The sequence below is a fragment of the Manihot esculenta genome, chromosome 2, assembly GCF_001659605.2.
Source record: "Manihot esculenta cultivar AM560-2 chromosome 2, M.esculenta_v8, whole genome shotgun sequence".
In the NCBI taxonomy this organism is placed as follows: Eukaryota; Viridiplantae; Streptophyta; class Magnoliopsida; order Malpighiales; family Euphorbiaceae; genus Manihot; species Manihot esculenta.
The window spans coordinates 14,629,676-14,647,075 of NC_035162.2; the positions used below are offsets into that span (position 1 = coordinate 14,629,676).

The 17,400-nt window shown below is 30.3% G+C and overlaps 3 protein-coding genes across 4 annotated transcripts; all 3 read right to left on the reverse strand.

Moving 5' to 3' along the window:
• Nucleotides 1-893: 893 nt before the first annotated feature.
• On the reverse strand, nucleotides 894-5,144 carry LOC110609473. The gene is made up of 3 exons (XM_021749063.2): nucleotides 4,828-5,144; nucleotides 2,490-2,570; nucleotides 894-1,496 (listed from the first exon to the last, which is right to left on the reverse strand). Exons 1-3 carry the CDS (start codon nucleotides 4,984-4,986, stop codon nucleotides 1,125-1,127), a joined length of 612 nt encoding a protein of 203 aa, XP_021604755.1. The 5' UTR covers nucleotides 4,987-5,144; the 3' UTR covers nucleotides 894-1,124.
• Nucleotides 5,145-7,617: 2,473 nt separating this feature from the next.
• Nucleotides 7,618-12,393, reverse strand: LOC110609472 (UDP-rhamnose/UDP-galactose transporter 5). Of its 2 annotated transcripts, XM_021749061.2 has the most exons (6): nucleotides 12,158-12,388; nucleotides 11,310-11,497; nucleotides 9,733-9,917; nucleotides 9,448-9,648; nucleotides 9,046-9,207; nucleotides 7,618-8,175 (listed from the first exon to the last, which is right to left on the reverse strand). In XM_021749061.2, the coding sequence occupies exons 2-6, from the start codon at nucleotides 11,437-11,439 to the stop codon at nucleotides 7,846-7,848; spliced, it is 1,008 nt and encodes a 335-aa protein (XP_021604753.1). In that variant the 5' UTR covers nucleotides 11,440-11,497; nucleotides 12,158-12,388; the 3' UTR covers nucleotides 7,618-7,845. The 2 variants fall into 2 exon arrangements, with proteins under 2 accessions (XP_021604753.1, XP_043809488.1); XM_043953553.1 differs by having other exon boundaries at nucleotides 9,448-9,917; nucleotides 12,158-12,393.
• A 2,091-nt stretch (nucleotides 12,394-14,484) lies between these two features.
• Nucleotides 14,485-16,517, reverse strand: LOC110607412 (40S ribosomal protein S18). The gene is made up of 4 exons (XM_021746519.2): nucleotides 16,394-16,517; nucleotides 15,927-16,087; nucleotides 15,098-15,286; nucleotides 14,485-14,831 (listed from the first exon to the last, which is right to left on the reverse strand). Exons 1-4 carry the CDS (start codon nucleotides 16,394-16,396, stop codon nucleotides 14,726-14,728), a joined length of 459 nt encoding a protein of 152 aa, XP_021602211.1. The 5' UTR covers nucleotides 16,397-16,517; the 3' UTR covers nucleotides 14,485-14,725.
• Between the last annotated feature and the right edge of the window lie 883 nt (nucleotides 16,518-17,400).

Below are 17,400 nucleotides of genomic sequence, written 5' to 3' on the forward strand. Positions count from 1 at the left end.
TTTCTTCTATTTATTTATTATTACTATTATTTGGCTTTATAATTTTTCCCTTTCCGATGCGCTTTTTATAAAAGTGAAGCTAAAAAGAAATTATGTGAATGAAGAGTGAGAGGAAAAATTTTATCTCAGGGCATATTGTTCCCACTATCCACTGGTGTGGCCAACAGCAAAAAAACATGATGTAAAAATTAGCATAAACAATTTATTTAAATTATTAAATAAAAACAAATATTGAATAAAATTTTAAAATTAAATGAAAACAGAATAGCCATCTAAAGACCATTTAAAAAATGCTGTATAACATAGGATTTATGATTGCATCTTAAATGATGATGGTAAAGTGTCTCTCGGTACTCTAAAAGCTTCTCTTTAAAGTTCTTAGAGGGAGACTCTCTAATTTGTGGTCAAATTCCCAGTCACATAACTCTCATCGCCTCCTCTAAAGTGGGTTCTTTACCCTCCAAAATAACATTATAAAAAGTCTGCCTTCAGGATAACAATATAGATAATTTTTTATTATTATTGTTCATAACTTATGCTTACCTGCCACAAAGTTCTTAAGATAACCTGATTATGTTATGCATTTATATATTTAATTTTTCTTTGTCCTTATTTTTGGAGTTGGAACCTTTTATAAAGCCCTGGGCTTAAGCAGTTGAAATTGAACCTGTCATCGCTTGTTTCCTTCAATACAATTCTATCCTTGAGGGAAAAATTGACAGGAAAAGGGCTCAAATACTTATTTACTTTTTTTTTTAAATAAAAAATAACTATAATAATGTTAAAACACAAACTATAAAGAAATATATATATATATATATATATTTTTTGAAACAGGAAATATTAATAATTTATCTCCATTGACGGAGGTGTATAAGAAAGACCAGGGATAAAAATGTAACAAATATTAGGATTATATAAAAGTAGCAAAGTCAATTCAACAAAGCTTTACAAGGACACAAAAGAGCCATCTTAATTAAGCATTCAAAACGAAAATAAAAGATTTAACTAATAGGTTATGCTGCTCCCACCTACACACACTTTAATTGTATCAAGTCACGTCCCCATTTTCATGTGCCAAAACCTCCATTTCTTTTAACCCCAAAGCTTCTTCACCTGCTACCTTAAATATCCATTGAAGAATCATTTGAACTTACAGGATTAGGATCCCTGTTCTGGTGCTGCAGAAAGTTGGCTTCATTACTGCGGGTTCCATTTCCTGACGGAGGACCACTAGGTGGATAATAAGCACCTTGAGCAATCTGATAGTTCTGTAGACTCCTCCGCACAGGACTTGACAAAGCATTTGAGAATACTGAATTCTTTGATTGTTGATCACACTGCTCAGATCGAGCACCTTGGCCAGCAGTAAGGCCAGATGAACCTGATGAAACGAGGAAACTGGAATTTGAGAACTGAATTGGTTGAGAATTCTGATGTTGTGATGGTGCTCGAGGGGACATTGGCGGCTCTTCTCCACTATAGTCTAGCTCATTCTGCATGAAGCAATGCATTTCAAATACAATACAATGTCACAAGTATCTATATCCATGAATATTTACATGTATGCAGCTAAGATGGTTCTTTCTTTTTACACACTGCAAATCTGCAACTAAAAACAAAAATTATGCAACAATAGCACATGACTCCCTTTGAAATTGACAAAACTGACGCCCAACTAGTTACCACGAGACACAAGGATCATTTTCATCAACCCTTCCGGGTTCCAGCAGAAAACATAAAATGTTTATTATATTTTTATGCTACAACAGCAAGATTTATTGTCTCAGATTCTTATCTGGTCACATAAATCTAAATTGTGTTTTTTGCTTGGATTTAAGAAAAGAGACCTAAAGGTTAGCAAGTAAAAGTAGATCTAATTAGAGTGAGAAAATAAAAGAACTCAGATGATGTTTGGGCCAGAGAACAGTACGTACCTGCAATATTTTAGCAACCAAAAAGAGAAGCAAGAGCAGCGGCAGATGCAAATAACGAGACAAAAAGAAGAGAACCACGCACAAATTCCAAAAATCAAACACAAAATTCTACCACCAAAAACTAAGAACATAATTATTTTGTGAATAAATTCCTAATCAGTACTTAGAACATGGAAATTCTTAAATAGAAAAATTTAGAAAACTAATCCAAATTTAATAGTTGAGAAGATTGAATAAAATTCTCACAAAAATCTGGTTTTCCTTGAAGACATTGATACCATTAGAAGAGAACAAAATTGTTAAGCATGAAGATGCAACTATGATTGTTACAAAATTTCATTCCAAGGACATTGCTATTTGGAACTCTGTGTTCATACATCTCACATCCAGTTTAATTGATTTTAGAGTCCTTATAACTAGCACAGATGCCCAGACAGGCAAAAGTAGATGTTGGACATTAAGAATATTATGAAGGCATGAGATAATGCAAAATACTGCTCCTTTTCTTTATTACACAAAATCATAAATAGATTGTAACCAAATTAGGCAAACCTGAATATAATTGAGTATATCGACTGTTGCGACTCTCGATCCTCCCTCTTGTTGCCTCCAAATCCACTGATAAAGTTTTTCCTGAAATCAATATGACCAGTGTAAGTTAATAAATTATTAGATTAAGACTAAGCAAGCAATAAATTAGTCCAAATCAAAGCCTGACAGGATTCTAGAACGTGAAAGTTCATCATTGCATGCTGATTAATAAATAAAAACCTAAGAGAAACTAGAAGCATAGAAGAACGGAAAAAAATTGGCCAATAGCCTAACTCAAGATTCAACTGGGAAATGAGAGCGACCATGAAACTTTGTTTTGATCTCCAACAAGTTTGTCTTACTTATTAGATACCATAGTTGACCCCCAAGTCAACCACTTCCCTTTCCCATAATTTTTATACACTTTGCTTGTTCACACGTATTACGTATTAACGAAGACAATTCTTTTCATTGATTTTTCAATTATATCCATCTTGAAGACATTAAATTTTATTAAATATTAAGAGATGTTTTGAGAGATTTCTTGAAAATAAGATAAAATTAAATTGAAAATAAGATAAAATTAAATAGGGCTATAATAGTCAATTTACATGTTATTATAGTTATAATGTAAAAGAGAAAAGTTGACTATAATTTTGGGGCAACAAAAAATAAGATGGATAAAAATTGTGGGACGGAGGGAATATAAACTTAATTTGCAACATCATTTTATTAAATACTAAGTAATGTTTTGAGAGATTTCTTAGAAATAAGATAAAATTAAATAGGTGTATAATAGTCAATTTATATGCTATTATAGTGTAAAAGATAAAAGTGGACGATAATTTTGGGGAAAAAAAATAGATGGATAAAAATTATGGGACGGAGGGAGTATAACTTAATCTGCAACATCCTTGCCACTTGGAGCTTCTCTGTTCCATAATTATAGTCCAAGAGTATATGCAGTAATTATCGACCATAAAAATTCAATGAGAACTATCACTATTCAATATTGTATAACCCGAGTTCAAGGCAAAGGCCACACTATTAAAACACCTTTTTCCAGCTTCTCAATCTCCAAACACAAGCAATTTTAGCCAACTAAATTATAGTTGATTAGATTACTACAATCTGTATTTAATTGAGGTCCATTAGATAAAAAATTAAGTCTGACCAATGTGCTCACATAATAAAAGCCATCAATTGATCTTTATTTGGAATATTGTGCTAGAATCATGACAAAGCCTGCGCATAGAGGAAGTTCCGGTGAAAGAACACTGGCAGCTGGCCGGTTAGGAAAAACCGCAAACACCACCAACTTGAAACACCAATATTGTTTCTTACAAGGAAGAAATGTGCTTGAGGGAGAAAGAAAAGAGATCGAGGAAAACCAGAGACAAGAAGGCTCCAATACCATGAAGAAAATAGAAAATTAGAGAGAAAGTTGGCTGAAAAGCTTTGATTATTCCTCAAGCTGGTGGGTTTTATATATTATAAAAAATACAACAAGTATGCAACACAATAAATAAATCCTATAGTTAATGCTCAACCTTGGGACTAATCAATCAATCATGCAATCCAAGCACTAAATAAAAGCATACACTACATAATCCTACTATTTTAGTTAACGTGTAGCACCTCTAGCTGAGACTATAATTCCTCAATATTAAGACTTTCATCGTATCATTTACATTATTGAATGATTTCTATAGACTTACAAGAAGTTTTCATCCTACAAACCAACTCTCTCCTCAATTCAACATGACATCTCACAGTGGTGCAACACTCAAGAGACGAGTAGAGACAAACCTATTAACTTTCTACCTCCACAATTACAAGGCCGTCAAGACACCTTTTGTTTGTCCATCAAATATTCAAGTTCTGGTTGCTCCTACAACAAAAAGGTTGAAGCAATTGATGCCTGTATCGACCTACCTCACTAACATTATATTGCAATGGAGTTTCTATTATTCTCCTTTCACTAACACTACAATTCAACCAAAAAAAAAAAAGGAAGGGCAGAAGAACAAAAACAAGCAAAATTTCATCAATTGTCAAATTCATTAACAATACCTAAAATCAAAAAGCAAAACTATCCATCATCAATTCAACGAGAATCCATCCATACCCTTTTCAAATCGCTACAATCAAATAATCCAGTTACATTTACCACAAGAAGAGCAAAAGAGCAACCTTCATACCAAAACAAAAGTCCAAAACAAAAAATATATAAATTAAAAAGGGGAAATCCCACGAGCTTGATTGATCAAAACAAAAACCCCAAATTAACAATCTCCACCAAATTCAACAAAATCAAAGACACACACACAGCGGGGGAGAGAGAGAGAGAGACTCTCACAAGGCCGTGACGTTCGCCGGCATTAAAGGATAGTTTCTGGTGGTTCATAGCCTGGGTATAGAGCTGAGAGAGGGAATTAGCAGCGCTGCAAAACGACGCGTACATGGTCCGATCCACCTCGTCCAGGCTGGTGGCTGTCGATTTCCTCTTCTTCCCCATAGCTACCAACACTCAAAATTCCACAACAAGAAACCCGATTCCACCGACTGATTTTCAATTTTCCCCTTTCAATGAATTCAATTATTAAAAATAAACCTAATTTCTCTTCACAAATCAATAAATAAAAGGAGTGACTGTGAAGACGATGAGGATGAGAAACGAATCGCTCGTGCTGCTTCTATTTTATAAGTGGGAAGGGAAGGAACCTCACAGTAAGCCGCGTGGGGTGAGATACAGTTGATTATGCCAAAACTGTGTCGGATTGATATTTTCCGACTATGGGTAAGGAAGATTTGAGGTTTTGACGCAAAAAGGTTCTGGAAACGTAACGCCAAGTGTACCGGATGAAAGTGAAAAACCAGTTAATTTGTTCCACGTGTCAGCCGCTTGAAGTTTTCACGCCTTTTAATGCACCGACGTCTAACTCGTTTTGGCTATACTCTTGAGGGCTTAATTTCAATTAAAATTAATTAACATAAAGAAGCTACATAATTTTGTTTCAATAAATTATGTTTTAATCCCTAAATTTACCATTAACAATTATTTTATCTATGTATTCAAAAAAGTATCCTATTTAATCCTTTGACCTTTCATCTTTTGTAGTATTTTAAGATAATTTATTAATTAGTATGTATTGTACTTATTTATAATTTTATCCTTCAATATTATAATTATAATTATAATTATAATTATTTATAATTTTATTTATTGATAATTAATGGAAAAAATAATAAAAAAGATAAAATGAGGGATAGATTTGCAAGTGATTGCAAAATTGGAATATGAAACTGTAAATAGTTTTAATATTTAATTATTCAATAACAGTTTATCTTAAAGTGAAAATGGACAAAAAGCAGTAACTATAAAACAATAATAAAATTGAGAGATTAGAAACTATCTTTATTATTTAATCCTTAGGCTTTGTTAATACAATCTATTTTGCACAGTAAAAAAATTAAATTAAAATAAAATAAAACTCAAATAATTACAAATTTAAGAGATTAATATATAACTTTAATTTAAAAAGAAAAAGAGAAGTAATTTTTATCTAAAGTAATTCAGTGTAATTTTTTTTATTTATGTTAACATGGATACTTATAGTAGTAAGGCAAAAAGTGATTTAATGAAAATATATTAAAATTAAAAAAAAATGCATCCGAATAAATTTAAGAGATATCAGATTTTATTTATCCATTTTTAATTTTTATTTTTTAAAAAGTTAAAAATATATTAAAAATTAAATTTTCTAAATTTTTAAAAAGGAATTTAAAAATGGGTATCACCAGAAATTTAGACTTTGCACATATATATGATAGAACCTTTGTTAAAATAGATAAAGAACTTTGAATTTTGATGGAAGTATAACTGAAAATTAAATTATTTAATTTTTAAAATTAAGAAACTTATTTGTTAATATGATCAAAATCTAGAAATTAAATTAAAATTTCCAACTTAATATCAATAAATTTAAGAATACAATTACTTTTATCGAATTGAAAATTTCAAATGTCATAAAGAAATTCCTCTACACATATTTCAATCAATATATCTAGTGATTTTTGAAAATTCAGAGAATATATATTAATCTTAACATAATCTAGATTAAAAGATTAATTTATCTAGTTACAATTTTTTAAAAAAAAATTTACCTTTATAAATATTTTAATTAATTTTATGATAATTAATAAAAAATTAAATGAAAAAACATTTAATTTACAGATAAATTTAATTTGATAGTAAATATATTTAAATAAATCTGAGAAATCTCAAATTCTACTTCCGCTTTTCGATTCCAATTTAAAAAAAAAAAAATCATTGATATATATATCTATATATGCACGTTGTGCTTTATTTTGATGAGCTTCTCAAGTTTAATAGCGGGTCTTTGCTTTGCGATGACTAGTGTCTTCCTCTCTTTCAAAGAAGCTTTATTGTTGATGGTATGTAGCGTGCTCTCCCCTGTCGGCTTACCTCTTATATGGGGTATTTCCATTAGAGTTCCTTGAGACCTACACTGCTTTCTATACTTATGTCTAGTTGTTTTTATTAGGACCCATTCCTTTCAAGATCCATAAACTGTGACGTTTCGTTATTCTGAAGCATGATGTAATGGACCCAAGCCTTTTATTTTCAATCCAATAAATTTTAGGATTTAGTCTTTAGATAAAAGTTTATTAATTAATTTTTTAATTTTAAAAAATATATTAAAATACTCTTTTTATTTTATAAAATTATATTAATTAGTCTCTTTATTAATTTTAATCGTTTAAATATTTTATTATTTAATTTTTATAATTTAAAAAACTCATTGATTAGTTGTTCAATTTAATAAAAATTTTACTTATTAATCTTTCCGTATTGCTAATATTTTAAATTTTTTTATAATAATTAATAGTTAAAATTAATAGATTGATTAATTAATAGATTTTTTAAAATATTATAAATAATTTTAATATATTTTTTAAAATTGGGAGAATAATTAATTATTTTTTTCATTAACACAAGTACTAAATGAAAAACAATCGAGAATTATTCAACCGCTTGATATTGAATCAGCTTTAACATTGCAAAAATGAAACAAAAAAAAAGGGGGGTAGTCTAAAAAGATACAGAAGGTTTAAAGATCAAATAGAAAAAGAAATAATTATCATATTATGTATTTCTTTAAAAAAAAAACACTAATTCTAAGCAAAATCTCCTTTCCTTTGATAGGATTTAGGAAAAAGAAAAAGGAGAAATAATGGAATAAAGAAGAAAAATTAATTACCATCAAACCATGAATTTTCTATTCACTCAAAATGATAAATGAGTTCCTGGAATTAGCTACCCTTGTATTCTGTAACTTATCCAACACGAAGCTTAGACCTCCTGGTCATGTTCACTTGATTCTGATAAACTACTGGGTTTTTCTTGCCTGCTTGTTGGTGGTGAAAGGTTCCAATCCTCTTTTCCTCCTGGCTTAGTTGAGGCATTGCCGTACCAGATCATTCCGACCACCGCTATCACCATGCCCATAACCACCTGAAGATTGAGGCCCTCTTTCCCAAAGAAGAAGAATCCCATTATCAACACAAAGATTGTCTTCATATGCCCAAGTACTTGAAATGACACGGCTGTGAATCTGCCGATGCAAATGAACTGGCTGAGGTTGGTTCCAACTGCAATGGTGCATGATAGAATGATGAACATCTGCAGATGAAGAGAGAGTTATGTGATAAGATTCTAGTAAGCCATAGTAAAAAGCATACACATGCAACAGAACCAAGTAATGAACAGAATTTTATTCCATTCGTACAAGTTAAAAATGTTATGCGTTTGCTGTGATATTTTAAAAAAAATATAAACAAAAATGCAACAGCAAATCCAATCATGGGATCAATCTAAACAGGACATGATTGTATGATGTTGTCAGCTCATACCGATCCGACTTGCAAGTAGTTGTAGCATATACAGGAGATATGTCGTTATGTCCTCCCATTTTCACTGGAAAATGGTTACTGAAAATTGAAGTTGTACTATATAAGATTATGGGTACATAGTTAGGTCCTTTGGGCCCTTTTTTCCTATTTACTTGATTGGTAGGTGAAAAATACATATATTTGATCTTTGGTTCTGCAGGGTGCTATAAGAAAAGATCAACATCAAAATCTCACAAATTTGCAGGCCCAAATAAATTAGTGAACACTAAATTGGTTCCTAAGATTTTGAGTCCTAACAAAGCCAAATTTCTTCCAACATGCAAGCTTATATTCAAAAGTGGATGAAAGAATTTTATAAGCCATGCAACCCCTATGAGATCATAGACATGCATATACAGTACACTTGCATAGCAAAAGCATAAGAAATGACATCTGTTGCCATGTAGAAATAATCATGCACCAATGTAAATACTCGTGCCATTCCCCAGTAATGATGTGAAAAGTTCAATCTAAAATACTCTCTACCATGCATTAAAATCTAAAAATCTGTCAAGATAATTACATGTCACAGTTAATCTATCAAGTCAATAACCAAGATTAAATGCATAATTAAGAAGTAAAATTCTACTAAATCACTCACCACAGAGACTATGTTATAGTCATAAGTGTCTACTCTTCTGTTTGTCAACCAGTAATCCAAAAAAGGGCCTACTAACAGCAATGTTGCAGCCTGGGCTGGAGCAGTATGACCAAGTAGGTTAAAGGAGCTAAGTGAATACTTCCTTTGAAGGTAATGTATATACTGCAAACAAACAATGCAGCATTGTTATAAGGAGAGTGATTGAATTGCAAGACAATTGTAAACAAATGGATTAGTATTCTTGTAATTTGTGATATTTTAAGCATCTTTAAATTGAAATAGAGAACTATCATGCACATATAAATAAATATATGAATGCATATGAATACAAGTATGCATGATAAAGGCGTGAGAAAGACAAATAATTGCTCAACACATTATGTAACAGAGTATACAACTTACATACTGTTGCAGAGAAGTGCTCCAGACTGCAATGAAAGCAGCAATGAAACCCTTGGTATTCACACTTATGTCGGTGATAGTGCAAACACCAACACCCAAGAGAACAACTGCTATGCTCAACTTTGTGTCTCGGGAGTAACGAATCTTGTCAAACAACACTTCCAAAAGGCATGACACAGGAATCATACTCAGCTTTGCAATCTGACAGTTAGTGGAACAGCAATGTAATAGATTTATTGCCAAATAAAAAAAAAGCAGCCTAACCCAGCATAACAAAAATGTTACCTGATAAAATCCCACTGAGTTCCACATTAGACTAACATTCATTCCAACAATCGAGAAGTTTCCAAACAAGACAAATTTCAAAAGCTCCAGGAAAGGTAGATGAGTGGCTTGGATGACTCCCAGCCACCTTAGAACAAAAGCCAACAAGGTTGTGGTAGCAAAATGCAAACCAGTTAGTGTTGTAGCTGCAGAAAATCATAAGCAGTAAAAGATGTGAACAAACAAACGATAAGCAGTTTATCTAAATTAACTACATATGATAGAAAAGCCAAACGCCAAAATCATTTCTTTCATAACTTACGGTCATAATTGAATATCACCACCACATACAAGAAAATAAAAGTCCTAGTTACTTTCATGTCACTTATATTTTTGAAAAAAAAAAGGAAATTAAATTCACAAGAATATACTGTTTCTTCCTAGAAAAGAAAAAAGAGCTAAAAAAAAGTATGATGCAATCTCCAATGAATCAAGTGCCTTTCATTTCTTTTCCTCACTACCTCGCTTACATCCTCTATATCCCTAAGTTACTATCCATAATGAGACTCCTCCCAATAATCCTATCCACTATCGAACTTAGTAAACAAGGAGGCAAGAACATCAAACTTAAGAATAAATTAAAGGGAGATCAAGGATTTCCTCCGTAACACTCATTGAAGCAGCAAACCAATATCAGCGCTTCATTTCAATGACACCCCTTCACTTTGATTTTTTTTTTCCTTTTTGAGATCAAAACTTTCAGATAAGTATGGATCTGTCCAGAATTTTATGCAAGTATCAAGCCCTAATATTTATTCATGCATAAATATTCACCGTTTATAGGTAACAGAAGCCACAAAATCAATCTTCCTATGAACTAATGTCCACAAAATGTTCCTACTACTTATCTAAAATAAGTTTAGATAGACAAGCACGTGTTAACAAGCACTCAAATGTCTTTCACAATATTAAAATTAACTAATACACCAAATACCTAACTAGACCTTAATCCTAAACTAGTTGTGGTAGGCCATTTGAGCCATTTTCCTTCATTCATCCAATTTCAGACGTAATCTTCAAAAAGATCTAGAGCTGCTAAATCCTTAGTATACCAAATATTAGAGCTCACAAATAACAGCAAACATTCACTCAAGGAAAATTGCAGGATAAAGTAGGATTAAACGGTTCTAATGCTCTATATGAAGCTTTAACAACGAACAAGATCAAATACCATATAGTATGTGTGCAGTTAACTATATCCATTTAAAAAACTTTCTTTAGAACTGTAAGATCATAGAAAACTCTAAGTGTCACTAATATTACATTGCATAACAAATAAGGATGGAAAAAGGTAACAAACATGAAGTTTGAGATTCGCAATACAAAAGAAGGGAACATAATCCCAGTTGTAGAATAGATATTGCTCAAAATATTTAAGATAATGGGAGGTACATTCTGATAGTAGAATTATTAAAAAGGATTTGCTTTCTGGACAAACATATATACGAAGAAGAACAAATAAGTATATAATTGAATATCTTCTACAAAAAATAAAGGAATTAATGGATGAAAGTAGGCAGAAATTAAAGTAAACCCACCATAACTGAAGTCATAAGTGGCCATTAAGGCTTTGTTGACAATAATAATGCCAACAGAAGTGACAACGTTGAACATCCATGCAGCTGCATCCAATGCAGCCTTTTTATCATCCGTGCTAGCTTGAGGCATTCTAAGTTACTTCAAATCGACTATTTCAAAACTTTTCAGCCTGTATGCATAAGTCCATCTGCGTTTACACACAAGTGACGATGATTATTTGAGTTACCAGTTTTCAAAAGCTAGAAGTTTGTCAGTAAAGCTTCAAATGAAAACTGCACCATCATAAAACAAGAAACACAAAATATATTACAGATATGTCTAACCACTATAAGAAGCAGAAACAAGTGGCATAATTCAACATGAAATGTTATTCCATCTAATCTGGCCCATTTTACTTCCCTACCCAGAAGACTCCTCAACTATATTTACAAAGCCTGTTTAAGCATGTCATGGCTTAAGATTAAGATTTTGGGTGAGCAATTCACTTAGGGACAAAACACTTAAAAATCACTACTTTTTTTTCCCTTATTCAATTTCCTGAATACTATAACTGAATGCTTGAAAATGATTTTTTTTTTTTTTTCTAAATCAATCAAGAAAGAGCTTCTCCTGCAAAAAGACCGCATCTCGCATTTATAAATCAAACAATTACATGGATCACCAAAAGAGATCCCAGATCAATCACGCAGCATTCCCGATTATTTTAAAAAAAAACGAAGATAATGTGTACATTTCAATGCAAAACTCACAATCCAGATCTTCAGATACCAAAATTAATTTACAGAATGGAGACAAATCATCAATGAGAAGAGAAAAACAAATGTGTTTCAGAGAAGAAAAGCGCTACCGTGGGAATGCAAGGGATCAATGTAGGTTACGGAGAAGTGTTTGTTAAATTTACAGAAGAATGGTTGAAAATGGGAATTGCTGAGAATTGTATGATTCGGAGAGAGAATTGAAAATTCTGTTAGGAAATGAAGGGCTCGTGGTCGTAGGAAGCTGCAAGTGAAACACGACAGCCACCGCAAATCAAAAACAACGGACTGCTAGCTTTCCTCGTGCCTATACGCATATGCCAAACAAAAATTATTATTTTTATTTTATTTTTTAGTTATTTTTAATGTGAAATTTGTTAAAAAAAGTAAAATTATAAAAACCAACCACTTGTTTTAATATTATATTTTAAATACTCACTATATCAAATTTTATTAAATAATAAAAAATATGTTAAAATTTTTTTTAATTTAATTTACTGATATAATATTTTTTATTTAAATAAAATTCCAACTAACTCTCCATTAAATTGATATTTAATATTTTATATAATATGTTTTTTTTTCCTGATTTATGAATTTATATGAGATGATTTTTAGTAAACTTGTTTTATTTTGATCTCATAATTGTGAGTTTAAGAATTTAATTCTCATAAAAATTCAATTAAACACAAAGAAATTATAATTAATCACATTTTTTTTACCAAAAAACTAATAAAAATATTAAAAATATATGAAAAATAAATGCACAACAATAAGATCCTTCTTCTGCTACAACTTTTAAAATAGAGTTAGTATTTTACCTATTTAGGTTTTGTTCGGTAATACTTTTTAATAGTTATTAGTTATTCATTAATATATAATAGTTAGTTAGAGGTTATAAAGGGGGAGATGTGTTTAATCTGAAAAAATCAAATTAACGGAATTAATTTGGAGATTTAGTTGAATTTTTTATTTTTTTGGAAATTAACGGAAAAAATCGTATACTTTTGGTATAGATTACTTTTACCTTTAAAATTAACAAATGTTTTTCTTTTTAAAATTCTTTTCTTTTTAAAATTCTTGTCTTTTGAATCTGTCAAAATAAAAATTTCTATTTAATTTTTTATTAATTGTCTTTGACTATTAAATATTTTTAATCATTACTTAAAATAAATACTTATTTGATTTCTAAAAATAAATAGTTTAAATTTTATATTTTAATTTTGTCAAATTGAAAATATACATTATTTTCATGAAGAAATTTTTAGTAAGGATTAAAGTATTGTATTTTAAAAATAAAAAGACATTTATTAATTTTGACATATTTTATGATAAAAACATAATTATCCTTTTTTTTTTTTTACACTAGGAACAGAAGATCATCATTACCTGGATATCAATTACTTTGAGTGATCAAGGACAACCTCTTTTATATGCAAGAATCAAGATTAATGGAGAAGAAAGTTGGGTATGAGACAAGGAAAATATGAGGTAGGAACTTCATTAGACAGAAAGAAGACAATAAGATCTAATATATTTAATGAGAAAGAAGACAAATCTCTGTGTCCTTCTGGGTGTCAGGTCAACTTCCTCCTATACTTGGTTAAAATTGTCAACCCCCTAGCTGCAAAAGGGACAAAGGGAAGGCAGACGGAAAAGACAAAAAAAGACTAACCATGTAAGCTTCAAACAATATAGTGGAGGGTAAATTTGAAAATGCAACTTCCTGAAATCAATTGCAAATTTACTGTTGATGGAGGATAGACTTTTATTATGTTTATATAGATTTTCTCAGCAAAGAAAGAAGCGATTAGGTCCAAGTTTTAGATCAGTTGGCAAGGATTTGCATCACTTCTCTTGGCAGGGGAGATTAAGCCCAATAATTATTGATCATCTGTCTATTTCTTGTCCCGTATAGATTTACTCCCCACCATATTTGCAAAGAATTATTTAGAATTGTGATACCATTTAAAAAATTAGCAGGCTTAATCCAGGGATCACCTGCATATTACTCGACCAGTAAATAGAAATTTAAGTCCTGATTCTCCTAAAACCCAACTAAAAAGAGAAAAGTGAAAGCAAGATGCTTACCAATGAATTATTTATTTCTTTAAGCATGGAATCTTGTATTTATTTAGACATTATTAAGAGTATTAAAATTATAATGTTATTAATATTTATTTAAGAATATATCAATTCATTCTTGATTAAATCCAACTGAATATTTAAACTTCATCATTTAGTAGCCATTTGTAAACAATGCCTCCCCTTGGGAAGTTACATGGTCTTCATTTTCGTAAATCAAAATTTTGCATGCCACTAGAAGGAGAGAATATATATATATATGTATATATATACACACACACAGAGAGAAGCACTTTGACCATTAAACAACTTAATCTCAAAATAGGGCACTAAAGAAAGGGGAAAAAACATGATTTTATATAGAAAAAAACATAGAAAATCACATCAAAAGTAGAAGCAAATTGAAACTTCCAAACAACATATACTAATTGATTATGCAACTCAACTTCTATAGTTAATCGGATAATAACGCTTCCAACCTACCTAAAACGCATCTAAACTTTACTAGTGCAAAACTTGTAGCAAGGAACCAATTCTGCCGATCCATAAAATAAATCAACCCAGTAAATAGATTTTCACCGCTTCTTAGAGACACCAACAGTCTTTCCACGACGACCAGTGGTCTTGGTGTGTTGTCCCCTGACACGAAGACCCCAGTAGTGCCTCAGACCTCGGTGGTTCCTGCAAAATGTACTCTAGTCAGCTGAGAATATCATGTTTCACCAGTAGTGATATGATCAAAGTTCAATATGATTTATGAATTATGAAGTACACTAGATATGTTAAGCTACAACACCACCACCAACTCCCAAAAGGGAAGAAATATTGTATTCTTCTCCACTACAAAAACAGACATCTAAGAAATAAGTGGTGTGTAAAAGTTGCTCCACTTATAGCACCAAGGCAATGTACAAGGAAACTGGCTAATAATCCACATGATAAATTACCTGATCTTCTTCAATCGCTCCAAATCATCTCTCAGCTTCATGTCCAGTGCATTAGAGACAACTTGAGAATATTTCCCATCCTTGTAATCCTTCTGCCGATTCAAAAACCAGTCTGGGATCTTGAACTGGCGTGGGTTTGCAACAATGACCATAAGATTATCCAGCTCAGCAGCAGTTAATTCACCAGCCCTGAAAGCAAATCGCATAATTGCAACTTAACAAAATTGATGGTTTAAACTTTAAAGTATCAAAATTAGTTCTAGTCATCAAAGTCAAGTGCATCTGAAATCAAAGACAAGTTCCAGAAGAAAACCCCAAGAAATAATAAATAATAATTAATCAAACTTTTAACTCAACTGAATGGAGATACAAGAACATCATTTATTGGATGAATCTTATAAAGACAACATCCTATAAGGATATGGATGTCTTACAACAGCCTATAAGGATCAGATGGATGTCTTTATTGATAATATTATATCCAAAAATGAATCCTATAAAGAAAACAGCCGTGACCATTAGACTACCAGCAGAACTCCCATTCTATTTTTCCAAGGATGGATCAAATTCTACCCACCACCACTATGGAAAGAATAATACACAGCCATTTTTTCAAGTAAAATTACAGTAAAAAAACCAACAATGTGCAAACTTTAGTCAACCTTACTCACTGAATAGTGAGTAACACAGTAGTTCAGCGAAGTTAACATTAAAACAGAACAAAAAAAAGTTAAGAAGATCACATTTGCTAATTCATTTGATTTTATGACATTCTTATAAGAATCAGCAGCAAACAAAATCATTGAAACAGAGTACAGAAGTAGCAGACCTCTTGTTCATGTCAACATCGGCCTTCTTGCAAACAATGTTAGCGAATCGCCTTCCAATACCTTTGATTGAGGTCAAAGCAAACATAATCTTCTGCTTCCCATCAACATTAGTGTTAAGCACACGCAAAATATGCTGAAAGTCCTCATTTGCCACCAGAGACTGCACATGCACAAAATCCACATTCACATTCTCATCTAGCAACGATCGAATCCCACACATAGCCCACAGAAATATATATATCATTGGTATTCCAGATGAAGCTAAACAAGCAAGGCAACACTGAAAGCAAGCATACAGAATGCAGAACTAAAGCATGCTTATAACAATTGTATGCGAGAGAGATTATTACCATTTCAGATCAAACAAATGTAAATTCACACATAAATGAGGAACTAAACTCCTTTCATTTATATTTAATAAAGAAATAGCAATTGTTCACGTATAAGCGATTAAAACCCTAATTACCATTTTGAACTGCAGTGATTTTGCAAGGATGAAGGGTAGAAGAGATGGACAATGGCCTACTGAGACGCAGCTTCGAATATCTAACAGAAAAGAGAACGTAATTAGGGTTTTAAAGATCTTAGGTTTTATCTGGTTAGGGCTTTACTGTCTTGAAAGACGATTTTACCCTTCCAAAAGTTTTCAAATATTAAATTCATTTGAAAATAAATCCGATTAAACTAATTTTAAAATAAATTTATTAAATTTTTTTCCAATAAAATCTTTTACTTTTAGTTAATAATTTATTAAGTCTTGGTATAATATAATAATTTTTTAAAATAATAAAATATTATTTTTATAATTTAAAATATTACAATTTAATATTTTAATTAACATAAAATTTAAAAAACACACATAAAAATAGTAAGTAATTTAAAATTATAAAAATAAATCTTATTGTAAAAACATATATTTTATTATTAAAAATTATATTAAATCAAGTTTTATTTCGTCTTCTATAAAAATATATAAATTTAATTGAATAAAAATATAAAAAATTAAATTAATCTTATTTGATTTTTAAATAAAAGTATATTAATTTAATTGAATTTTTTCAAATTTATTTTACATTTTAAAGCGTATTAAACAAAAAAAAAACATATACGTTATTTTATATTTATATTTTAAATTTTAAATAATAAAATTAAAATTTTAATTTATCATAATTACAGTTAAAATATTAAATTAAATTTTAAAAAATTAATAATAAATTATATTATAATCTTTAAAATTTTATTTAACTAATAAAATAATACTTATAATAAATATTTTTATTTTAACAACAATTTTTTTATCAATATTTATATTTATATATATATATCAATAAATTAATGAAAATCTAAAATTAGAAATAAAATAAAATTTTATAGATTAAAATACACTTTATTTGGGAAAAAAAATTACAAAAAGAAAAAAATCATTTCTACCCATAAAAAAATTAATAAATTTTAAAATGATTAAATTCAATT